The sequence below is a fragment of the Hypanus sabinus genome, chromosome 24, assembly GCF_030144855.1.
Source record: "Hypanus sabinus isolate sHypSab1 chromosome 24, sHypSab1.hap1, whole genome shotgun sequence".
NCBI classification, from domain to species: domain Eukaryota; kingdom Metazoa; phylum Chordata; class Chondrichthyes; order Myliobatiformes; family Dasyatidae; genus Hypanus; species Hypanus sabinus.
In genome coordinates, this window is record NC_082729.1 from 2,334,914 (window position 1) to 2,361,596 (window position 26,683).

The following is a 26,683-nucleotide window of genomic DNA, read 5'->3' on the forward strand; positions in this document are numbered from 1 at the left end:
TTCTTATGTTTCTGTCTCCTTTCCTATAGGACATGACATGCAATCACTGCTCTATAATTTCATGACTGAATGGCTGTACCAGTTCAGCGCAGAAACGTTTTTTATTCCAAGGGTTGGTAACTGTTTCAAACTAAGTGAACTGACAGAGAGTGAAATGAATTGTTTGTGCGAAGATAGCAATGTTCCAGAAAGTCTGAAAGAATTTTAAGCAGTTTTGCGTATTCCTACCTTAAATCCATGGGATGCTATGAGAACCCGCTGCATCCCATCTCAAAGTGGAAACCCAATTGGCTCAAACCAGATTATTTGATGACAACATTGCACCAGTCCTGAAGAAGGATCTTCACCTGAAACCTCCAGCATTTTGTGTTTGCTGCTTTTGGTTAACTATTAAGAAGTTGTGTCTTTTGGCTTGGCTAGAACCAGCAAGTTATTTTTTTTGTCAGACTGTATACCTTATCAGCTACAGATGCAAGCAAAGTGAACTTAGAGTCAGAGTCACAAAATCATCTGCTGATTTTCATGTGTTTATGTATGTAAGCTATCTTACATGTTTATATTGTGTTTTTGAGGAATTACTGTGTTCTTTATCTTATTGAGTATTTTTTGTCCTGCATCTGATCTAGAGTAACAATTATTTAATTTTCCTTTACATTTTGGCACTGGAAATGACATTAAACCATCCTGAATCTTAAAATGAAAAGTTTTGGACCGAGCCAAACTCCCTCCATCAGGACTGGAAAGGAACTAGGCAGAGGTCAATTGTTAATGATTGGCATTGACTTTTAAAGATGCTGTTCCAACTTTTTTCTTGTTGTTGCTCTTTTAGGAGATGAAAGTGATTCACATAGACAGAAATAATTACACAATTCGATCGATAGGGTAAGTACTACAGCTTCCTGGACCAATGAGTTCTAACTGGAATCTAGAGAATTAGCATTCTTTGAGTCCACATCAATCAGTACAGCACAGGAATGGCTGCTTGGCCAAGTTAAACTAAAGCTTTGTGTCTCCATTCCTCACATATTCAAGTGCCCATCTAGGTGTCTGTTAAATATTACTGTTTTATTTTCTCTGTTATTAACCATATAACCATATAACAATCACAGCACGGAAACAGGCCATCTCGGCCCTCCTAGTCCGTGTCGAACTCTTAATCTCACCTAGTCCCACCTACCCGCACTCAGCCCATAACCCTCCACTCCTTTCCTGTCCATATACCTATCCAATTTTACCTTAAATGACACAACTGAACTGGCCTCTACTACTTCTACAGGAAGCTCATTCCACACAGCTATCACTCTCTGAGTAAAGAAATACCCCCTCGTATTTCCCTTAAACTTCTGCCCCCTAACTCTCAAATCATGTCCTCTCGTTTGAATCTCCCCTACTCTCAATGGAAACAGCCTATTCACGTCAACTCTATCTATCCCTCTCAAAATTTTAAATACCTCGATCAAATCCCCCCTCAACCTTCTACGCTCCAATGAATAGAGACCTAACTTGTTCAACCTTTCTCTGTAACTTAAGTGCTGAAACCCAGGTAACATTCTAGTAAATCGTCTCTGCACTCTCTCTAATTTATTGATATCTTTCCTATAATTCGGTGACCAGAACTGCACACAATATTCTAAATTTGGCCTTACCAATGCCTTGTACAATTTTAACATTACATTCCAACTTCTGTACTCAATGCTTTGATTTGTAAAGGCCAGCTTTCCAAAAGCCTTCTTCACCACCCTATCTACATCAGACTCCACCTTCAGGGAACTATGCGCTGTTATTCCTCGATCTCTCTGTTCCTCTGCATTCCTCAATGCCCTACCATTTACCCTGTATGTTCTATTTGGATTATTCCTGCCAAAATGTAGAACCTCACACTTCTCAGCATTAAACTCCATCTGCCAACGTTCAGCCCATTCTTCTAACCGGCATAAATCTCCCTGCAAGCTTTGAAAACCCACCTCATTATCCACAACACCTCCTACCTTAGTATCATCAGCATACTTACTAATCCAATTTACCACCCCATCATCCAGATCATTTATGTATATTACAAACAACATTGGGCCCAAAACAGATCCCTGAGGCATCCCGCTAGTCACCGGCCTCCATCCCGATAAACAATTATCCACCACTACTCTCTGGCATCTCCCATCTAGCCACTGTTGAATCTATTTTATTACTCCAGCATTAATACCTAACGACTGAACCATCTTAACTAACCTTCCATGTGGAACTTTGTCAAAGGCTTTGCTGAAGTCCGTATAGACTACATCCACTGCCTTACCCTTGTCAACATTCCTCGTAACTTCTTCAAAAACTTCAATAAGGTTTGTCAAAAATGACCTTCCACGCACAAATCCATGCTGGCTACTCCTAATCAGATCCTGTCTATCCAGATAATTATTAATACTATCTCTAAGAATACTTTCCATTAATTTACCCACCACTGATGTCAAACTGACAGGTCTATAATTGCTAGGCTTACTTCTAGAACCCTTTTTAAACAATGGAACCACATGAGCAATACGCCAATCCTCTGGCACAATCCCCGTTTCTAATCACATCTTAAAAATCTCCGTCAGAGCTCCTGCTATTTCTACACAAACTTCCCTCAAGGTCCTGGGGAATATCCTGTCAGGACCCGGAGATTTATCCACTTTTAAATTTCTTAAAAGCGCCAGTACTTCCACCTCTTTAATTGTCATAGGTACCATAACTTCCTTACTTGTTTCCCACACCTTACACAATTCAATATCCTTCTCCTTAGTGAATACCGAAGAGAAGAAATCATTCAAAATCTCTCCCATCTCCCTCGGCTCCACACATAGCTGACCACTCTGATTCTCTAAGGGGCCAATTTTATCCCTCACTATCTTCTTGCTTTTAATGTAACTGTAGAAACCTTTCGGATTTACTTTCACCTTATTTGCCAAACCAACCTCGTATCTTCTTTTAGCTTTTCTAATCTCTTTCTTAAGATTCCTTTTACATTCTTTATATTCCTCGAGCAATTCCTTTACTCCATGCTGCCTATATCTATTGTAGACATCCCTCTTTTTCCAAACCAAGTTTCTAATATCCCTTGAAAACCATGGTGCTTTCAAACCTTTAACCTTTCCTTTCAACCTAACAGGAACATAAAGATTCTGTACCCTCATAATTTCACCCTTAAATGACCTCCATTTCTCTATTACATCCTTCCCATAAAACAACTTGACCCAATCCACTCTCTCTAAATCCCTTCGCATCTCCTCAAAGTTAGCCTTTCTCCAATCAAAAATCTCAACTCTAGGTCCTGTCCTGTCCTTCTCCATAATTATATTGAAGCTAATGCTATTGTGATCACTGGACCCGAAGTGCTCCCCAACACATACATCTGTCAGCTGACCTATCACATTCCCTAACAGGAGATCCAACACTGCCCCATCTCTAGTCGGTACTTCTATGTATTGTTGCAAAAAACTATCCTGCACACATTTCACAAACTCTAAACCATCCAGCCCTTTTACAGAATGAGCTTCCCAGTCTATGTGTGGAAAATTAAAATCTCCCACAATCACCACCTTGTGTTTACTACAAATATCTGCTATCTCCTTACACATTTGCTCTTCCAACTCACGCTCCCCATTAGGTGGCCTATAATACACTCCTATCAGTGTTACTACACCCTTCCCATTCCTCAATTCCACCCAAATAGCCTCCCTAGAGGAGCTCTCTAATCTATCCTTCCAAAGCACCGCCATAAGATTTTCTCAGACAAACAATGCAACACCTCCTCCTCTGGCCCCTCCTACTCTATCACACCTGAAGCAACTAAATCCAGGAATATTTAGTTGCCAATCACACCCTTCCTGCAACCATGTTTCACTAATAGCTACAACATCATAATTCCAGGTATCAATCCACGCTTTAAGCTCATCCACCTTTCTTACAATGCTCCTAGCATTAAAATAGATACATTTAAGATACTCTCCATCTCCTCCTCTCTTTCCATCCCTAACAATGCATTCAAATTTATTATCCTTTTCTTTCTTCTCCCCTACATCTTCGGGCTGAGCGCATCCCTTCTCCAACACCTGCCTTTCCTCCCTCACACACTCTATTTACTTGCTCTACTGGTGAACTAACCTCCTCTCCCATGGTTTCCTCAAATTGATTCCCGCCCCCACCATGTTACTAGTTTAAAGTCTGCCCTGTAGCCCTAGCAAACCTCCCCGCTAGGATATTGGTCCCCCCAGGATTCAAGTGTAACCCGTCCTTCTTGAACAGGTCACGCCTGCACCAGAAGAGGTTCCAATGATCCAGAAACTTGAATCCCTGTCCCCTGCTCCAATCCCACAGCCACGCATTCATCCTCCACCTAATTCTATTCCTACTCTCACTGTCGCGTGGCACAGGCAGTAATCCCGAGATTACTACCTTTGCGGTCCTCCTTCTTAACTGCCTTCCTAACTCCCTATACTCTCGTTTCAGGACCTCTTCCCCTTTCCTACCTATGTCATTGGTACCTACATGTACCACGACCTCTGGCTGCTCACCCTCCCACATCCTGGACACGATCAGAAACGTCCCGAACCCTGGCACCAGGGAGGCAAATTACCATCCGAGACTCCCGATCACCTCCACCGAACCGCCTGTCTGAACCCCTGACTATCGAATCCCCTATTACTATGGTCCTCTTTCTTCTATCCCTACCTTTCTAAGCTACAGGGCCGTCCTCTGTGCCGGAGGCCCGGCCACTGTCACTTCCACCAGGAAGGCTGTCCCCCCCAACAGTACTCAAACATGAGTACTTATTGTCAAGGGGTACAGCCACCGGGGTACTCTCTAGTACCTGCCTCTTCCCCTTCCTGACCGAGACCCACCTATCTGCCTCCCGTGGCCCCGGAGTGACCACCTACCTGTAACTCCTCTCTATCACCTCCTCACTCTCCCTGACCAGGCGAAGGTCATCGAGCTGCAGCTCCAGTTCCCTAACTCGGTCCCTCAGGAGCTGCAGTTCGGTGCACCTGGTGCAGGTGTGGACGTCCGGGAGGCTCGGAGACTCCAGGACCTCCCACATCCGACACCGAGAACAACAAGCTGCTCTCACACTCATACTTCCCGAAAAACTGAAAAATAACAAGAACTGAAAGATAAGCCGACTGTGCCCTCTTCTGCCTAAGCCCCCTGAGCCCAAGCCCTACACTCTGCTCCCGGCGCACTCCGCTGCCCGCTTCATAAGGCTGCGTTCTTTTTATATCTTCCCTCCTTCCCAGGCCTCCTCACACGCCTGCGCAGTCCCGCCTCTCAGAACTCTGATCTGAGATGCAATTGGACAATTTGAAAATGGCCGCCGCCGCACTTCCTCTCAAAGCCTCACTGTCCTCTTCCAAAAGAGAACTACCTCACTCAGTCTCTCCTTTTTTATTCTGTTGCTGTTCAAATAGTTCTGATATTTTTTGCCCCCATTTTCCATCTGTCTATTTAATATTTGATCACCACCCCTGAAGCCATTTCACAGCAAACAGGGAAGAGATCTACTGAGCGAATTGAAAATTAAGTTTCAAGACCTGCATATTCAGAGGGTTTTGGAGATTTTCAAGTTTTGTAAATTGGCACAAGTTCAGTGTTGGTTTATGTGCTTAAATTTTAAAGTATCCATGGTTCAAAGTTCAAAATATATTTTATTATTAAAGTTCATATATGTTACCATTCAGAAATTGTGTAGATCGGATGGTCGAAGTTTGGGTTGAGGTGTTCTCCAGTCTTGGTCATTTTCTTCCAAATCTTTCATCATCATATGCGGAGAACTCATCAGTGTGCTGTTAATTGTGGTGCCCTCCAAATGCTTGGCTAATTGGTTGGCATTACAGAAACTCACTTGTGATGTAAGGAGTAGGTCTTGTCACTGATTAGTTGTGTGGCAAATTTCATGCATTGTTGTCTGGAATTTTGCCTGCATTAGCTGATAACTGGGATCGGTCTACATGTCTGTTTACAGAAGTTTTCACAGAAAACCACGCTTCAAGGAATTTTCTTGCAGGTCACGTGTTTGCTTGCACCATAACTTTCACGAATACCCAGTCAAATTTGTGCCCTTCTTAATCTTCATGGGTAGAGACGAGGTAGAGCTGGTCATGTCACATTACAGCGTGTTAATGCTTATGGGTTCTTGTAGATAATTTTCTCCAGGTTTAGCCGATGTAATATTTGCTGCAGTCCATGCGTTGGATTTTGTAGACCACGATGGTCTTGTTCAATAGTTTGATTCATTCTTTTGGTCTGCAAAGTACTCTCCTCAATGTTGCTGTTGGCTTACATGCAACCAAAATTCTATGTTCTTGGAGCAGTTGAGCCAGTATATAAAGGCCAAGTATTTAGAGGACTGCACAATTAACAGCACACTGATGATTTCTCTGAGTATTGCTACAGAACGTTTTCAAGTAAATTGCCAAAACCCAATCATATGTCACCATATACAACCCTGAGTTTTATTTTCTTGTCGGTGTACTTAACCAATCTATGGAAGAGTAACTATAACCGAATCAATGAAAGACTGCCCAACTAGAGATTCCTTTTGGCAATAAGAATAACTGTACATCCATTGCAATTTAGTTTGATGTGTTCTCTCAAACAAGTGCACTGTCCACTTGTCCATATTTATTCAATGACAATATCACATTATATCCCGTATCTAACAGCATTTAAACTGATACTTCAGTAAGTACTTTAATGGGAAGTTGTGCTAAGATTTTTGTTTGATGCGTGTATTTTATTTTTTAAAATGTAAAAGTTCAAAGTAAAGTTATTATCAAAGTACACATATGTCACCATATGCAGCCCTGAGATTCATTTTCCTGCGGGCATACTCAGCAAATCTATAGAATAGTGACTATAACAGGATCAATGAAAGATCAACCAGAGTGCAGAAAACAACAAACTGTGCAAATGCATTTATAAATAAATAGCAATAAATAACGAGAACATGAGATAACAAGATAATGAGTCCTTAAAGTGAGATCATTGGTTGTGGGAACATCTCAATGGATGAGTAAGTGAGTGTAGTTATCTCCCTTTACTCAGGAACCTGATGGTTGACGGGTAGTAAATGTTCCTGAACCTGGTGGTGCGAGTCCTGAGGCTCCTGTATCTTCTACCTGATGGCAGCAGTGAGAAGAGAGCATGGGCTGGGTGGTGAGGGTCTCTGATGATAGTACTGCTTTCCTACAACAATGTTTCATGTAGATGTGCTCAATGGTTGGGAGGGCTTTACCTGTGATGTAATCTAAAATCTAACAACTTGATTTCTACTCTAAGATGGGGTGAAGAATTTGATCTGGCCAAGCATCCTCAGGTAATGATTAGATGCCATCCCTTCTGACTTTAAAAATTGCTTTGTTCGGAGCCCTAAACCCTATCTGACTACTGCCACTCTCTCTGTTTACATTTGCAGGGCACAGAGGTGAAGGCCATCACATACTCAGCAATGCAGATTCATGAAGAGCAATCGCCTCAGATTTTTGTTATCATTGATATTTGACTTTTTTCACTCTGCTTTTCCGTTCTGTCTATCAAAAACTATGTCCAAAGTATCTTTTTACAATAACTGTGTTGGAAATAATGTGCCAAGGTGGGCTAATATCTGGCAAACTACCTGTTGAGCAAACACTAACTTATTAAAAGAAGTTAACTTGCCAAGCTGGACGAAGAAAGTCCAGATGTGACACTTCTGGCAAAGATGGTAATTCAGTAAATTAGAAAATATCTGTCCTGAGCTGGATAAGTATATCCCATCTACTTAGGTTTGGTAGAATAATGTATTTCTACTTAATTCTAACCCTTCTGAAATGGATGGATACCTTGTTTCTACTTTTTGGGCAGTGCTGGCAATCCGGCTGTTTGTCTGGCATGCTTACAGACTGAATGAGATTGCTGGTAAGGTTTTTAACACTGGGTGCATTTTTTAATATATCAGATCTGAAACTGTTAGTGACATATTCAGATATTTGAATATCACTCTAGCAAGGTGGAACAACAGATCTATCACATGGAGTGGCCTAACTACAGAATGATATGGTGTCTTTAAGAACTAACATGTAAGGTAGATAACTCGGGATAAAATCTAAATAACAATCAAACTTAAAGTAGGGTGGAAAAGGATTCCGGCTAGAACCGGAATGTGAGGTAACATCCTAGCATATCCTCGGTTGTGTCAGTTGTTATTGTGAACGACGCATTTCACTGTATGTTTCGATGTACATGTGATAATAAATCTGAAACTTGAACACGAGATTCTGCAGAGTAACACACACAAGATGGGCCAAAGGGCCTTTTTCTGTGCTGTTCTTTTCTGTGACTATAAAATGCTGGAGGAACTCAGCAGGTCAGGCAGCATCTAGAGAGTCGACGATTCAGGCTGAGACCCTTCATCAGGTCCTTCACTTCTCAGGCTCTTTTCCATCAGGCCCTCCATTGGTTGGGATCGACCACAGAAACTACATCCTAGCTGTCAACATGATACGCAAGCCAGGGCAGTACAATATGGAAAGCAAGCTATTGTCCATGCATCAGGCTCCCCCTCTCCACGCAACTGATAAATCAAATGGAGTGACAGTGACCGACACAGTTTGGCACCAGCACTGTCGCAGGAGCAGCCAGACAGCTTTGAACTCAACGTAGCACTGTCTTAGGGACTCAGAATCTGGATTTTTCCTCAGATCGTTCCCGAAACCGTCCCTGCATGTGGATACAGCCTCAAGACAGTGGAGATTTAAGATCAAAGTTTTCCTTCTCCTAGATGAAGTGCCCAACATGGCTGACAAACCCATCTGGTTTTAAAGCACCAGGAACCTGCCTTTGCCCCTTCAGTCTGTAGAAGTGGTTCTGCTGGCCTTGGTAGCTAAGCCACATGTGAAGGCCAGGAACTGGACTTGGTTGTCAGAGGCTATTTGAAACGTATGCCAATCTGAGCATTTAATAGGTAGTGAGACCTTATCCCCGCTAACCCCCCCCCCAGCTGTTACAACCTTCTTTTCCATATAAACTACCTATCCTGCTGAGTTCCTCTAGCATATTCTGAATCTTGAACCTTGAAATGATTAAGCCAACTGTGGAATTTTCCAAATGGAAATATATTTTTTTAATTCAGAAATAAATTATTTGGGCAAAAAAACATAAATGTGTGGATGCTAGATGTCTGATATAACAGACTGCTGGTACTACTCAGTAGATCAGGCAGCATCTGGAGCACGGCTTCCCAACCTAGGGTCAGCAGACATCTCGGTTATTGGTAGGGGTCCGTAGCATAAAAAAGACCATCAGATAGAGTAGAATTAGGTCATTTGGCTCATTGAGTCTTCTCTGCCAATTCATCATGGCTGATCCATTTTCCCCTTTCAGCCCCAAACTCCTACCTTCTCCCTATTTCCCTTTATGCCCTGACTAATCATGAATCCATCAACCTCTGCCTTAAATATACCCAATGACTTGGCTTCCACAGCCACCTGTGGCAACATATTCCACAAATTCACAGCTCTCTAGCTGAAGAAGTTCCTCCTCATCTCCGTTTTAAAAAGAAGTCCTTCTATTCTGAGGCAGTGTCCTCTGGTCTTAAGACTCCACCACTGTAAGAAATATTCTCCACATGCACTCTATCCAAACCCTGTATGATAAGCCTTTCAATCCCAGAATAATTTTCGTGAAATTCCTTTGAATCCTTTCCAATGTCTGCACATTGGAAAACACTGATTGAAAGAAAATGTGGAAGATATGTCGAGCATTCATCAACTTGTTCAGTTCCAATAAAAATCAGAAATGCTATTTACCTGAAATTGCAGGCTTCACTGACCAGTGCAGAGGCTGTAAGGTTCCTATTTGTGTTCATCTTCACTGGAACAGGTTAGAATGCCAACTGATACAGCTTTGAACAAGAGAAAATCTGCAGATGCTGGAAATCCAAGCACACACACAAAATGCTGGAGGTACTCAGCAGGCCAGGCAGCGTCTAGGAAAAGCCTGCTGAAGTCCTGCCGAAGGGTTTCGGCCCAAAACATCGACTGTACTTGCTGAGTTCCTCCAGCATCTTGTGTGTGATTTTCCAACTTTAACATTTCCCATCCACCTCTGCTTACAGATAGGTTCAAGATGCTCAGCATTTCTTGAATCAGTTTTTGTTGCATACTGAGATCCAAGTGTCATGCCCAGTCAACAGCACAAGCCTGTTTATGTGCTCAATCTCAAAATGATTGTGCACTTAACGATCTAAATGAGGGGTTCCTAACCTGTGTCCACAGACACCTTGCTTTATTGTATTGATCCATGGTGTAAAGAAGTTTGGGAACCCTTGATCTAAATGTTGAGAATCTCTTCCTCCAGCATTGTGTCCCAATTCCAGACAGTCCCTTCCAGAACATACAGGGTGTTGTATCACAGTTTGGGTATTCTTTATCTCTTCTATCCTCACACCTCTCCTAATTACAGCTCCTGCAGACAGATGAACTGGAAACAACACCTCTTCCCACCAGACACCACCATTACCGCTTGTGTCAGTCACTTCCTCATGGTCTCCGTACTATCACAGACATTCTCTTCTCCACTGTGTCACCCTTCCCTGCAAATTAAAGCATGTTTGATTTCTAACTGTTTCTAGAGCTGATTAAAGGTCCTCAGTGTGAAACGTTATCTCAGCTTCCCCCTCCACAGATGTCACCTGACCTGCCTGTTATTTCCAGCAATTTAAGGCAGTGTTGATGTTGGAACAATGCATTTCACTTTTCAATGGATTTATTTGTAGTGAAAATGATTTTAATCTCTTATTTTTTTAAACATCCTCCAAGGAAAATTTTGCTTCTTGGTATGGTATACAGGGCCTTGTAAAAGTATTCAGCCACCAACCCTTTATCCATTTAATTACAACCAGAAATTTTGATCAATTTAACTGAGAATTTTTATTTGTGAATCCCATGTTCCTTTCACACAGTAGAGCAGATTCCTTCTTCAGCCCTTTACATCTTCCACCTGTCACCAGCCAGCTTCTCACATCATCCCTCCCTCCCCACACCCACTTTCCCCTTCACCTAGTTTCACCAATCACCTGCCAACTTGTACTCTTTCCCTTCCCCCCCCCCCCCCACTCCACCTTATTCTAGTTTTTGCCCCATTCCTTTCCAGTCCTGATGAAGGATCTTGGCCCAAAATGTCGACTGTTTATTCGTCTCCATAGATGCTGCCTCTCCTGAGTTGCTCCAGCATTTAATGTATTATGAATTATTTACATTGTTCTTAATATTTTACTCTGATCAGGGTTTGTAAACATTGTGCAGTTTTAAAAGTACAATTCAATAAAGCTGTTACAGTAAGCATCGGTGTCCAGTTGTCACTTGCCAACATCAAGATACTTGTAATTTAGTGGTCATCTTCTGAGGCTGGGAAGTTTTATTTGTCTTAGTTTGGAGAAAATCAGAAGTCAAACTTTTGATCTTGGACTTGATTTTGAGAAAAGATGGGTTCATTTGCCCACTACTATCTTCTGATTTGAGTTAATTAATATGGTTTCCTTCCGATTGTTCTTTAAATGGAATTGATTTGGCGGATTGATGTTTTTCTTCTATAGAAGCTTGTATGATGTATAGCTCCGGGGTCGTGCTCCCAATGGGGTTTTTTTTCGGTGTTTTTTTTTTCAGTTGGTAAGGGTTTTTTCTTAGTAGGGGTTCTTTTTTTTCTTTTTCTTTCAAAAAAATATTCTTAACACTTTTTTTCTTATTATTGATATATTGCTTAGCTTTGTTAATCAGTTATTTGCCAATTTAATTCTTCATTGTACATAATGACATATTGACTTTTTTCTTTGTTGATCCTCAATAATAATAAAAAAAGATTTTAAAATGAAAAAAAAAAGTGGTCTTTACAAGATGGGTGAGCCCAGCCATTATCAATTCTCTTCAGAGATTGTCTCCTTGGTGTCACTGGTCACATAACCAGGACTTGTGATCTGCACCAACTGCTCAATTGACCATCCATCAGCTCACCACCTGCTCCCATGGCTTCATGTGACCCTGATCGGGTGGGGGGATGGGAGCTAAGCAGGTGGTACACCTTGCCCAAGGGCGACCTGCAGGCTAGTAAATGGAAGGAGTGCCTTCCACCTCCTTTGGTAGAGATGTACCTCCACTCTCCACCCATAAGTGTCAGACTGAACACAGATGCATTTCTGCATTCACACCCTCAAAGGAAGCTCCTACATCTATTCTCGTCCGTTAGTCTGAGTGCAACTGAATATCAGTGATGCAGTAAGCCCATACTATTGAAACCAGCCCACATACAGCTCCTTTGCTGAAAATCCCCATCTGAAAATCTGTGTATCTGATCATTAAAGATTAGCTTTATAGACAATAGGTTCAGGAGTAGGCAATTCAGCCCTTTGAGCCAGCACCGCCATTCAATGTGATCATGGCTGATCATCAACAATCAGTACCCCGTTCCTGCTTTGAACCTTATCAAAGGCTTTCTGAAAGTCCAAGTGCACTACATCCACTGGCTCTCCCTTGTCCATTTTCATAGTTACATCCTCAAAAAACTCCAGAAGATTAGTCAAGCATGATTTCCCCTTCGTAAATCCATGCTGACTCGGACCAATTCTGTTACAACAATGCAAATGTGCTGTTATTTCATCTTTTATAATTGACTCCAGCATCTTCCCCACCACTGATGTCAGGCTAACTGGTCTATAATTCCCTGGTTTCTCTCTCCCTCCTTTCTTAAAAAGTGGGATAACATTAGCTATCCTCCAATCCTCAGGAACTGATCCTGAATCTATAGAACACTGGAAAATGATTACCAATGCGTCCACAATTTCTAGAGTCACCTCATTAAGTACCCTGGGATGCAGGCCATCAGGCCCTGGGGATTTATCAGCCTTCAGTCCCATTAGTCTACCCAACACCATTTTCTGCCAAATGTGAATTTCCTTCAGTTCCTCCGTTACCCTAGGTCCTCTGGCCACTATTATATCTGAGTCTGTGTCCTCCCTGCTGAAGACAGATCCAAAGTATCTGTTCAACTCGTCTGTCATTTCCTTGTTCCCCATAATACATTCACCCGTTTCTGCCTTCAAGGGCCCAACTTTGGTCTTAACTAATTTTTTTCCTCTTCGCATACCTAAAGAAGCTGGTACTATCCACCTTTATATTTTTTGGCTAGCTTACCTTCGTACCTCATCTTTTCTCCCTGTATTGCCTTTTTAGTAATCTTCTGTTGCTCTTTAAAAGTTTCCCAATTCTCTGGCTTCCCGCTCATCTTTGCTATGTTATACTTCTCTTTTAATACTTTCCTTGTCAGCCATGGTCGTCCGCTACTCCCCTTAGAATCTTTTTTCCTCTTTGGAATGAACTGATCCCGCACCTTCTGAATTATTCCCAGAAATACCTGCCATTGTTATTCCACTGTCATCCCTGCGAGGGTATCCTTCCAGTCAACTTTGGCTAGTTCCTCCCTCATGGCTCCATAGTCCCCTTTGTTCAACTGTAATGCTGACACTTCCGATTTTCCCTTCTCCCTCTCAAATTGTAGATTAAGACTTATTATATTATGGTCAGTACCTCCTAATGGCTCCTTTGCCTTGAGTTCCCTTATCAAATCTGGTTCATTACACAATACTAGATCCAGAATTGCCTTCTCCCTGGTAGGCTCCAGTACAAGCTGCTCTAAGAATCCATCTCAGAGGCACTCCACAAACTCCCTTTCTTGTCACATGTACAAAGTACATTGAAACATATAGTGAAATGTGTTGTTTTGCATCAACAACCAACACAGTCTGAGGATGTCCTGGAAGCTGTTTGGAATTTTTTTTTTAGTATATTGCACAGTACTGCTGCTGCAAAACAACAAATTTCACAACATAGACCAGTCATAGTAAACTTGCTTCTGATTCTGAACTGAACACAATACTCCAAGAGTGGCTGCGAACTCTGCAGTTAATGTTCAGTCTACTATTTGTTTACTTTTTTCATTGTTTGCACTATTTGTTCTTTGTTTTTCACACATTGGGAGTGTGACGGTCTTTGTTATGTGTTTGTTTTCTAGTGGGTTCTTTTCAGTTTCTTTGTTTTGTGGCTGCCTGCAAGAAGATGAATCTCAAGGTTGTACATACTTTGATAATAAATGTTCTTTAAACTTTGTCTCTTGAACTCAGTTCTCCAACTAACAACACTATCAAATTGCCTGGCAACTTTGAGGGATCTTTGAACTTTGATCCCAAGATCTATCTGTTCCTTCACACCAAGACCCTGCTATTAATCCTATCCTCTGCCTGTAATTAGGAAGGGTAATTTTGGAACGTCAACTGGCTGTGAGCACCTTTAGTGTGTCCAGTGGCAGTGTTGCATGGTTTGTCCAGTCTAATTTTTTAATTCCTTAAGGTGTTATGGCTAGGGGAGGTAGTGGGGATGAACTTCCACTTGCTATTAAATGCTCCCAATGGCATGCACCTCAAATAGCCTCTGAGAACCAAGGCCAGTGTTTCTATTGACAGGAGAAGGGTCAATGGTGGGTTACTGGTGCCTTAAAACCAGCCGCTTCAGGCAGATGGGGCTTGTAAGCCGTAGTTGGCAGCTCATGTAGAACAGAAACTGACCTTAAACCTCCACTGCCTCGTGGATATACCCACTCATGGGGACAGTTTTGGAAGTAAACCCCGAGGGGAAAAATCTGGAGCTGGAGTCCCTAAAGCAGCCCTATGTTGAGTTCAATGCTGACTAGTAACTCCTGCGACACCGCCGGTGCCAAACTATCGGTCTCTGCCATTTCTTTGGGTCCATCAGATGGGTGGAGAGGGCAGCTTGCTCTCCATACTGTACTGCCTTGGCTGATGTATCTAGACAGGATGCAACACCCATGATTGACCCTGACCAATGGAGTAGTTAAATGAGCATTATCAAGCAGTGATGAGAAGCGAGTCATATGAGGGTAAATCACTGAAAACAAGATCATACCAACAAAACAAGTATGAGGACACCACCCTGTTCTGCACAACTTACAGATCTGGCATATTTTAGAGTATAGAAAGTACTGCATAAAAATGGGCTCTTTGGTTCACCTGCTGAACCATTTAACTACCTAGTCCCATCGCCCTGCATCAGGACCACATTCCCTTACCATCCGTGTGCCTATCCAAACTTCTCTTAAGTGTTGACCTCAAGCTCACGTGCACCACTTGTGCTGGCAGCTCGTCCCACACTCTCATCACCCTCTGAATGAAGAAGCTCCCCCTCATGTTCCCCATAAACTTTTCACTTTTTACCCTTAACCCATGACCTCTGGTTGTGGTCCCACCCAACCTCAGTGGAAAAAGCCTGCTTGCATTTATCCTGTCTTTACCCCTCATAATTTTGTAAACTTCCATCAAATCTCCCCTCAATCTTCTACGTTCCAAGGAATAAAGTCCCAACCTATTCGATCTTACCTTATAACTCAGGTCCTCCAGACCCGACATTATCCTTGCAAATTTTCTCTGTCTTCTTTCAACTTTATTTACATCTTTCTTATAGGTAGGTAACCAAAACTTCACACAACACTCAGCAAAGCCTCATACAAATTCAACAGTTTGGGCATTCTGATCATCACCAGAGAGGCCAGCATTTATTGCCTGTCATGAACTGCCCTGAAATTAGTGGGCGACCAGTTGCCTTCCTGAGCCGGTGAACAAACATTTTAATTCTGATTCCCATTCCCATTCTGATATGTCGGTACGTGGCCTCCTCTTGTGCCATGGTGAGGCCACCCTCTGGGTGGAGGAGCAACACCTTATATTTTGTCTGGATAGCCTCCGAACTGATGGTATGAATATCAGCTTCTCCCTGCCATAAAATTCTGTCCCCCTCCCCGGTCCTTTTATTCTCCACTCTGGTCTCCTACCTCTTCTCACCTGCTTACCACCTCCCTCAGTGCCCCTCCCTTTCTTCTATGACCCACTTTCCTCTCCTATCAGATTCCTCCCTCTCCAGCCCTTGACCTTTCCCACCTGTGGTAAACCATGTTTATCTGTCTGGACACGCCCCCCCCCCCCCCCACAGACCCCTGGATAAAGGTGATTGTGTCACTGCTCCTCCCACAGTCATCCAGCATGGACATGGTCCATTTTACTGCCTTTCAGTATTTACTCTACTTCCAATCTTTTGGAGTTATTGATAGTGCATCACACCCACCTGCCTTCACCTATCACCTTCTAGGTATCCTTCTTCTCCCCCGCCCGCCAGCTGTTTATCCAGGCATCTTTCTCCTTTCCTCTCGGTCCTGAAGAAGGGTCTCATCAACAGTTTATTCATTTCCATAGACGCTGCCTGGCCTGCTGAGTTCTTCCAGCATTTTGTGTGTGTTGCTCTGGATTTCCAGTATCAGCAGACTTTCCCTTGTGTATGACTTGCTAACCCATACATCTTTGGAATGTGGGAGGAAACCAGGATCAAGTGCCAAACTAACCTAATCCCTTCTGCCTGCACAATGTCCATATCTGCCTGTTATCATAGCTTCACCAGCACTGCTGGCAGGACATTCCAGACATTCTTCTCCCTGTCTGCAAAAGAATTACCCAAGCATCTCATTTGAAATCACCTCCTCTCACCTTAGACACAATTCCTCTGGTATTAGACATTTCAATCATGGGAAAGTTATGTTTAATTACAACAATCAAGTGTAGTTTATATCTGCACCTGCGGCGTATAAATGGGTAAACTTTTGTATCGAGGTTTTTTTTTACTTTATTGGTAAAAAGAGTTATCCGTTGAGGTTCCACCGAGATTTGAACTCGGATCGCTGGATTCAGAGTCCAGAGTGCTAACCATTACACCATGGAACCACGCAAGGGGTGGGGCGGCTGCCGCTCTCACAGACTCTGAGCGGCGGCTCCTACAGTGCCGTATATAGTTCATCTCCAGAGGTCTGAACCTCAGAGGGTTCAAACCAACTCCTCAACTCCGGGGTTGTAGCTCAGATCCCGGGAGAACCGATAGAGTTGGACCCGGTTACCTCTGCGCTACAACATCACACTCAAACTCTGTCACTCACGCCGCTCTGTCACAACCAGGGGTAGGTTAAAAAAAAACAGAAAAGTTTTTCTCCCACTTAGTTTGCGGATTGTCTTTTCTCGGTGTATCGTGGGTGTGCAGCTTTCCTGTTATGTCTAATAGTTTGTCTTTGGAAATTGTTCGTAATTCTTTGAAATTGTTTAGCTGGCTCTGGGATTTCACAAACCAGAGGAAATCTGCTGATGCTGGAAATCCGAGAAACGCACAGAAAATTCTGTAACAGTAAACACTGCAGGTGTTGTGGTTAAATCAACAAGCTGAATCAACTCAGCAGGTCGGGCAGCATCCGTTGAAAGGAGCAGTCAACATTTCGGGCCGAGACCCTTCGTCAGGACTAACTGAAAGGAAAGATAGTAAGAGATAGTAGACATAGGCCATGTCCGCCAGAGAAAGCAGGATCTCCCAGTGGCCATACATTTTAATTCCACGTCCCATTCCCATTCTGATATGTCTATCCATGGCCTCCTCTACTGTCAAGATGAAGCCACACTCAGGTTGGAGGAACAACACCTTATATACCGGCTGGGTAGCCTCCAACCTGATGGCATGAACATTGACTTCTCTAACTTCCGTTAATGCCCCTCCTCCCCTTCTTACCCCATCCCTGACATATTTAGTTTTCCCCCCTTTTTTTTCCTCTCTTTCTGCCCATCACTCTGCCTATTCTCCATCTCCCTCTGGTGCTCCCCTCCCTCTTTCTTTCTCCCTAGGCCTCCCGTCCCATGATCCTTTCCCTTCTCCAGCTCTGTATCCCTTTTGCCAATCTCCTTTCCAGCTCTCAGCACCCCACCCTCTCCGGTCTTCTGTCATTTCGCATTTTCCTCTCCCCCTCCTACTTTCAAATCTCTTACTATCCTTCCTTTCAGTTAGTTCTGATGAACGGTCTCGGCCCGAAACGTCGACAGCGCTTCTCCCTATAGATGCTGCCTGACCTGCTGCGTTCCACCAGCATTTTGTGTGTGTTGCATGGGGAGCAAGCTGCTGCCCATTTAGCAAGCTCCCCATCTCCACACATCTGATGAACCCAAAGGTTCGGCTGAGACCAATACAGTTTGGCACCAGAAGCGTCGCAGGAGTTGCCAGTCAGCATTGAACTCAAAGTAGGGACTCATTGCCTTAGGGACTCCGCTCCGGATTTTACTCCCAAACCCTTCCCCAATGAGTGGGTGTAGCTGCTAGGCAGTGGAGGTCTGAGATCAGAGTTTTCCTTCTCCCCTGCCATCCCCCTCACTGGACCCCCTGCAGTTCGTGTACCCTCCCAACCGTTCAACAGACGACGCCATTGCCACCACCCTCCACCTGGCCCTAACCCATTTGTGCACCATCAATAACTCTCAGAGATGTGAGATGAGATATAGGCTTTTATTGGCTGGAAGAAAGAACAAGCAGCAAGTGACCACCACACAACATCCTGGAGACTGAGGCCGGGGCTGTGCCTCCAATCGCCTTTATACTGAGGTCTGTGGGAGGAGCCACAGGAGCAGTGTGTCCAGACAGGTATATGTAGTTCACAACACCCACCTGGACAAAAAAGACACATACGTTTGAATGCTGTTCATAGACTTCAGTTCAGCATTCAACACAATCATCCCTCAGAAACTGATCGGAAAGCTGAGCCTACTGGGCCTGAACACCTCCCTCTGCAATTAGATACCAGACTTCCTGACTGGGAGACCTCAGTCAGTCCTGATCAGGAGCAGCATCTCCAACACCATCACACTGAACACAGGGGCTCCCCAGGGTTGTGTGCTCAGTCCACTGCTGTTCACTCTGCTGACCCACGACTGTGCTGCAACACACAGCTCGAACCACATCATCAAGTTCGCCGATGACACGACCATGGTGAGTCCCCTCAGCAAGAACGATGAGTCAGCTTACAGAGAGGAGGTGCAGCGGCTAACAGACCAGTGCAGAGCCAACAACCTGTCTCTTAATGTGAACAAAACAAAAGAGATGGTTGTTGACTTCAGGAGGGCACAGAGCGACCACTCCCCGCTGAACATCGACGGCTCCTCGGTAGAGATCGTTAAGAGCACCAAGTTTCTTGGTGTTCACCTGATAGAGAATCTCACCTGGTCCCTCAACACCAGCTCCATAGCAAAGAAAGCTCAGCAGTGTCTCTACTTCCTGCGAAGGCTGAGGAAAGTCCATCTCCCAGCCCCCATCCTCATCACATTCTACAGGGGTGGTACTGAGAGCATCCTGAGCAGCTGCATCACTGCCTGGTTTGGAAATTGCACCATCTCGGATCACAAGACCCTGCAGCGGATAGTGAGGTCAGTTGAGAAGATCATCGGGGTCTCTCTTCCCGCCATCACGGACATTTACACACTGCATCCGCAAAGGAAACAGCATTTTGAAGGACCCCACACACCCCTCATACAAACTCTTCTCCCTCCTGCCATCTGGGAAAAGGCACCGAAGCATTCGGGCTGTCACGACCAGACTATGTAACAGTTTGTTCCCCCAAGCTATCAGACTCCTCAATACCCGGAGCCTGGACTGTCACCTTGCCCTATTGTCCTGTTTATTATTTATTGTAATGCCTGCATTGTTTTGTGCACTTTATGCAGTCCTGGGTAGGTCTGTAGTCTAGTGTAGTTTCTTTTTTTCTGTGTTGTTTCACATAGTTCAGTGTAGCTTTCGTGCTGTGTCATGTAACACCGTGGTCCTGTGTCTCGTTTTTACTGTGTACCGTACCAGCAGTTATGATCGAAATGGCAATAAAAAAAGTGACTTGACTTGACTAGATGAGCTGCCAGCCACGGCTAATGAGCCCCATTTGCCCAAAGCGACCAGCTTAAGGCACCGGTAACCAGCCTTTGCCCCTTCTCCTGTCGGTAGAGATGGTTCAGCCGGGCTTAGTAGCCAAACATGAAGGCTAGGAGCTGGGCTGTTGTCAGAGGCTATTTGAGGTGCACACCACTGGGAGCATTTGATAGGTATCGTAGTGGGAGTTTGTCTCCACTCCCACTCCTGGTGATAACAAGTTTAAGGTCGGCAAAACATCGTAGGCCCGAAACGTCATCACTACCTCCTCCCATAGATGCTGTCTGGCCTGCTGAGTTCTGCCAGCTTTTTGTGTTTTTATTTATTTCCAGCATCTGCAGATTCACTCGTGTGGGCTGAAATGCCTGTGTACTGTAAACACAAAGTACACTGCAGATGCTGTGGTCAAATCAACACGTACAGACACCTGGATCAACTCAGCAGGTCGGGCAGCATCCGTTGAAAGCAGATCCAGCTTGTTTGCCTGTGTACTGTGCTGCGCAATGGAAACGGACTGAGAAAGATATGGTTCTCTTGGGGGTGGTGTTCAAAGACATGAGAGCTGAAGCGGGGGAGAGAGCGTGCCCTTTTAAATGTCGCTTAGAAGCCTCTGATGTGTTTGCTGCTACCAGCACACCAGGCAGCTGACATTCACACACACGCCTACTTCATTTTATTTGTTTGCCAGGGGTTCATATGGCTGAAAGTTAGTGAGACCACGAACCTGATGAAATAAAATATGTGACGAGAACACTCAGTCCTTTTTAACCAGTGCATAGGAGGTTGAAAACATGCCTTATAAACACTTTTAGCTCCCACGAAACAATGATACATTTGGATTTTCATATCATCAGCTCTCTTGTCTTTCAATACCACTGAAAGAAAACCTTTCAGCTGCTCCAAGGTCAATTTTTAACTTACAATTTTTTATATAAAAAATTTCTTTTATGATGTATGACTTATCTTTAAATTTTTGATTACAGAGTGGTATACCTTTATGTGTTATGCTATAACATTTTGATCAATTTTATCATAATATATGAATGTACACGTTATGTTGAGATGTATCTATGTGTTGCACTCTGTAAATCTTGTTTTTTTCTTCCGAATAAAAATATTGTAAAAAGATAAGAACCAACAATTTGAGAAGGAGAAGGGAAAATCGGATGTGTCAGTGTTACAGTTGAACAAAGGGAACTATGGAGCTATGAGGGAGGAGCTGGCCAAAGTTCAATGGATCAATACCCTAGCAGGGAAGACAGTGGAACAAAAATGGCAGGTATTTCTGGGAATAATGCAGAAGGTGCAGGATCGGTTCATTCCAAAGAGGAAGAAAGATCCTAAGGGGAGTAAGGGGCGGCCGTGGCTGACGAGGGAAGTAAAGAGCAGTATAAAAATAAAAGAGAAGTATAGCATAGCAAAGATGAGCAGGAAACCAGAGGACTGGGAAGCTTTTAAAGAGCAACAGAAGATAACAAAAAAGGCAATATGCCAAGAAAAAATGAGGTACGAAGGTAAACTAGCCAAGAATATAAAGGAGGATAGTAAAAGCTTCTTTAGGTATATGAATAGCAAAAAAATAGCTAAGACCAAAATTGGGCCATTGAGGACAGAAACGGGTGAATTTATTATGGGGAACAAGGAAATGGCAGACGAGTTGAACAGGTACTTTGGATCTGTCTTCACTAGGGAAGACACAAACAATCTCCCAAATGTAATAGTGGCCAATGGTGTTGGATAGACTGTTGAGTCTGAAGGCTGATAAGTTCCCAGGACCTGATGGTCTACATCCCAAGGTACTTAAAGAGGTGGCTCTAGAAATCGTGGACACATTGGTAATCATTTTCCAATGTTCTATAGATTCAGGAACAGTTCCTGCTGATTGGAGGGTGGCTAATGTTGTCCCACTTTTCAAGAAAGGAGGGAGAGAGAAAACAGGGAATTATAGACCGGTTAGCCTGACGTCAGTGGTGGGAAAGATGCTGGAGTCAATTATAAAAGAGGAAATTACGACACATTTGGATAGCAGTAGAAGGATCAGTCCAAGTCAGCGTGGATTTATGAAGGGAAAATCATGCTTGACTAATCTTCTGGAGTTTTTTGAGGATGTAACTATGAAAATGGACAAGGGAGAGCCAGTGGATGTAGTGTACCTGGACTTCCAGAAAGCTTTTGATGAAGTCCCACATAGGAGATTAGTGGGCAAAATTAGGGCACATGCTATTGGGGGCAGAGTACTGACATGGATTGAAAATTGGCTGGCTGACAGGAAACAAAGAATAGTGATTAATGGGTCCCTTTCGGAATGGCAGGCTGTGACCAGTGGGGTACCGCAAGGTTCGGTGCTGGGACCGCAGCTGTTTACAATATACATTAATGATTTAGATGAAGGGATTAAAAGTAACATTAGCAAATTTGTTGAAGACACAAAGCTGGGTGGCAGTGTGAAATGTCAGGAGGATGTTATGAGAATGCAGGGTGACTTGGACAGGTTGGGTGAGTGGGCAAATATATGGCAGATGCAGTTTAATGTGGATAAATGTGAGGTTATCCACTTTGGTGGCAAGAACAGGAAGGCAGATTATTATTTAAATGGAGTCAAGTTAGGAAAAGGGGAAGTACAACGAGATCTAGGTGTTCTTGTACATCAGTCAATGAAAGCAAGCATGCAGGTACAGCAGGCAGTGAAGAAAGCTAATGGCATGCTGGCTTTTATAACAAGAGGAATTGAGTATAGGAGTAAAGAGGTCCTTCTGCAACTGTACAGGGCCCTGGTGAGACCCCACCTGGAGTATTGTGTGCAGTTTTGGTCTCCAAATTTGAGGAAGGACATTCTTGCTATTGAGGGAGTGCAGCGTAGGTTCACAAGGTTAATTCCCGGAATGGCGGGACTGTCATATTTTTAAAGATTGGAGCGACTGGGCTTGTATACACTGGAATTTAGAAGGATGAGGGGGGATCTGATTGAAACATATAAGATTATTAAGGGATTGGACACACTGGAGGCAGGAAGCATGTTCCCGCTGATGGGTGAGTCCAGAACTAGAGGCCATAGTTTAAGAATAAGGGGTAGGCCATTTAGAACAGAGATTGCGGAAAAACTTTTTCACCTAGAGAGTGATGGATATGTGGAATGCTGTGCCCCAGAAGACAGTGGAGGCCAAGTCTCTGGATGCATTCAAGAGAGAGTTAGATAGAGATCTTATAGATAGCGGGGTCAAGGGATATGGGGAGAGGGCAGGAATGGGGTACTGATTGTGTATGATCAGAGTGAATTGTGGTGCTGGCTAGAAGGGCTAAATGGCCTATTCCTGCACCTACTGTCTATTGTCTATTGTCAATTCGTTTTTCTATTGAGTGACCTGAGATCTTTGGGCCGCTGTTGTGGGACGAACCAAAGGTGGTGACGAATTGGCACATAGGATTGAGATGGAAAATCTGGCTGAATACTGATTATTGACGACAAAATGAAGAAAACTGGGGTGGGTGGAGTCCATGAGTCAGACGTCATTAGAGATCAAAAGTGGGAGAGGGTCAGTAACTTTAAATTCCTCGGTGTTGGAGTGTCAGAGGATCAGAAGTGCGATTGCAAAGACTGAGCCTCTGTTGTCTTTGAAGTATGTCATCTACAACTCCTACAAACTTGCATGGATGCACAGTGGAGAGTGTACTAGCGGGATGCATCACGGCCTGGTATGGGACACCATTGTCTAAGCACGGAAAGTGGTGGATTCGGCCCAGTCCATCACAGGCAAAGCCCTCGCCACCACTGGACGCATCTACAAGGAGCGCTGTTGCAGGAGAGCGGTATCCATTATCAAGGACCCCACCATGCAGGCCGTGCTCTCACCAGCGAACACATGAAGCTGCTTAACAAGATAAAAACCTGTGGCTTACAGGAAAGATACCGGCATGGATAGAGGGATGGCTGACAGGTAGGAGGCTCCAAGTGGGAATAAAAAGGGCCTTTTCTGGTTGGCTGCCAGGGACGAGTGGTGTCCTCGGGGGCCATTATTGGGACTGTTACTTTTCACATTGTCTGTCAGTGATTTGGATAATGGAATTGATGGCTTTGTGGCAAAGTTAGTGGATGATACGAAGACAGGTAGAGGGGTAGGTAGTGCTGAGGAAGCAATGTGATTGCAGCAGGACTTAAACAAATTGGAAGAATGGGCAGAAAAAGTGGCAGATGGAATACAGTGTTGGGAAATGTATGATAATGCATTTTGGTAAAAGGAACAATAGTGTGGATGTCATAAGGGGACCAGTGGGAGCAGACCCAAATGCAAGAGACAGACACTGAACTACCAGGAACAGGACTAGGCATGAGAAGGAAGCAAGGGAAGAGAGGAAGAAAGGATGCTGGACATGACACCAGCCCTGGATAAGACAAGGATTCCGGGCCTGGGCTAGGACTTGACAAGGATAGGGAACCAGGACATGGAACTGGGGACTAGGAGCCTGGGTTTGGACTCCGAACCTGGGTCTTGACTCGGGCTCAAACTCCAGAACCTGGTGAGGACAAGACATAGCTACAGGACGAGGAGAGGCACAAGGCTGGACATGAGACTCCTGGACAGGACAAGGGAAACTCAGCAAAGGACGAGGGAATCCCAGCATCGGGGTGGGCAAGGTACTCCTGTGCTGGGCAAGGCACATGGACATGATGAGAATCAAGAGCCTTGGTCGAGGGAGAGACAGGAACATGGAACACCGAGCTGGGACCCCTCCTTAGGTACAGGACGTAGGGCCGGGACTCATTACTCAGAACACAGAACACGACGAGACAATGCCCAATGCTAGGAAGCGGCAAAATGGATGGACCTACCTAGCGAAAGCGTGGACACAGACAGACAGTTCAAAACAGGGCGAGGCAGGGCCCTAGGCAGGAAGGTGAAGGGAAGGGATACCGACAGGGGGTTTGGACTGGAACAATCCAGCAGCCAGAGGTGGAATCCTGAAGCTATTTATGAAGCCAGCCCAAACGAGAATCAGCTGCCTCAAACAGAAACAGGAGAAACCCGGAAACCTGGAATAAGGATCATGGACCGAACCGTGAACCAGAATGCAGATATCAAGGGCCAGACCATGACAGTGGACTAATATCTAAGTGGGGAGAAGGTTCAAACATCAGAGGGACTTGGATAGACACTTAAGATTCCAGAAGGTTAATTTACAGGTTGAGCCTGTGGTAAAAAAGGCAAATGCAATGTTGGCATTTATTTCAAGCGGAATAGAATATAAAAGCAAGGAGATAACGCTGAAACAACACACACAAAATGCTGGTGGAATGCAGCAGGCCAGGCAGCATCTATAAGGAGAAGCTCTGTTGACGTTTCGGGCCTTCGTCAGGACTAACTGAAAGGAAAGATAGTAAGAGATTTGAAAGTAGAGGCGGGAGGCGGAAATGCGAAATGACAGGAGAAGACCGGAGGGGGTGGGATGAAGCTAAGAGCTGGAAAGGTGATTGGTGAAAGTGATACAGAGCTGAAGAAGGGAAAGGATCATGGGACAGGAGGCCTCGGGAGAAAGAAAGGAGCTGGGGGGAGCACCAGTGGGAGATGGAGAACAGGCAGGGTGATGGGCAGAGAGAGAGAGAGACAGAAAAAAAACAAACAACTAACAGGGATGGGGTAAGAAGGGGAGGAGATAATGCTAAAGCTTTATAAGACACTAGTGAGGCTGCACTTGGAGTATTGTCAACAGTTTTGAACTCCATATCTCAGAATGGATGTGTTGTCATTGGAGAGAGTCCAGAGAAGATTCATGAGGATGATTCTGAGAATAAAAGGGTTAGTATATGGGGGATATAAGAACATAAGACATAGGAGCAGGCAGGAGTAGGCCATCTGGCCTGTCCAGCCTACTCCGCCATTCAGTAAGATTATTGGCTGACCTGACCATGGACTCACCTGTCTTTTCCCCATAACTCTTAATCCCTCTACTATGCAAAAATTTATCCAACCATGTCTTAAATATATTTACTAAGGTGGCCTCCACTGCTTCATTGGACAGATCCAATACTCTTTGGGAAAAGCAGTTCCTCCTCATTTCTGTCCTAAATTTATTCCCCTGAACCTTGAGGCTATGTCCCCTAGTTCTAATCTCACCTAGCAGCGGAATTGACTTTCCTGCCTCTATCTTACTTACCACTTTCATAATTTTAGATATTTCTGTAAGATCTCCTCTGTAAGAACATTTGGCAGCTTTGGACCTGTACTCACTGGAATTAGAAGAATATGGGTGGATCTCTTTGAAACCTACCGAATGTTGAAAGGACAAGATGGAGTGGATGTGGAGAGGATGTTTCCTATGGTGGGGGTATCCAGAACAAGAGGGCACAGCCTCAAAATTGAGGGGTGGCCTTTTATAACAGAGGTACGGAGGGATTATTTTAGCCCGAGAGTGGTGAATCTGTCATGGGGGGGCTTTGAGACTGGACCCAAATGCAGGACACAGACACTGAAGTACTAGGAACAGGACGGGACAGGTCGCAGACAAGGCATGGGTTCTTGGAGTTCGAGGCTTGAGGCTTGGGTTCTCGGAGTTCGAGGTTTGAGGCTTGGGTTCTCGGAGTTCGAGGTTTGAGGCTTGGGTTCTCGGAGTTCGAGGTTTGAGGCTTGGGTTCTCGGAGTTCGAGGTTTGAGGCTTGGGTTCTCGGAGTTCGAGGTTTGAGGCTTGGGTTCTCGGAGTTCGAGGCTTGAATAACTCGGAGGATGGAGCTTGGAGGCAGACCAGGAACTGTACATCAACGTAGAGCCAGGACTTCTCCTTCAATAAGCGGGGACTCATCTTTAACAAGACACTAACATGAGACTGGACAGAACATAGACAGAGCCGGGTCTCAA

The 26,683-nt window shown here is 44.3% G+C and overlaps 1 protein-coding gene and 1 non-coding gene across 5 annotated transcripts in view; one reads left to right on the plus strand and one right to left on the minus strand.

Annotated features, from left to right (window-relative positions):
- zbtb8os (zinc finger and BTB domain containing 8 opposite strand) overlaps positions 1-11,060 on the plus strand; it is a 37,662-nt gene extending 26,602 nt beyond the window's left edge. For all 4 annotated transcript variants that reach the window (XM_059949151.1, XM_059949153.1, XM_059949154.1 and 1 more), the window contains exons 4-7: positions 30-112; positions 830-882; positions 7,306-7,342; positions 7,442-11,060. In XM_059949151.1, coding sequence (XP_059805134.1) covers positions 30-112; positions 830-882; positions 7,306-7,342; positions 7,442-7,528 — 260 coding nt within the window. In that variant the 3' untranslated portion in view covers positions 7,529-11,060. The remainder of the gene's footprint in view (positions 1-29; positions 113-829; positions 883-7,305; positions 7,343-7,441) is intronic.
- Positions 11,061-16,765: 5,705 nt separating this feature from the next.
- On the minus strand, positions 16,766-16,837 carry trnaq-cug (transfer RNA glutamine (anticodon CUG)). The gene has a single exon. It is a non-coding gene; the product is annotated as a tRNA-Gln (tRNA).
- Positions 16,838-26,683: the final 9,846 nt, after the last annotated feature.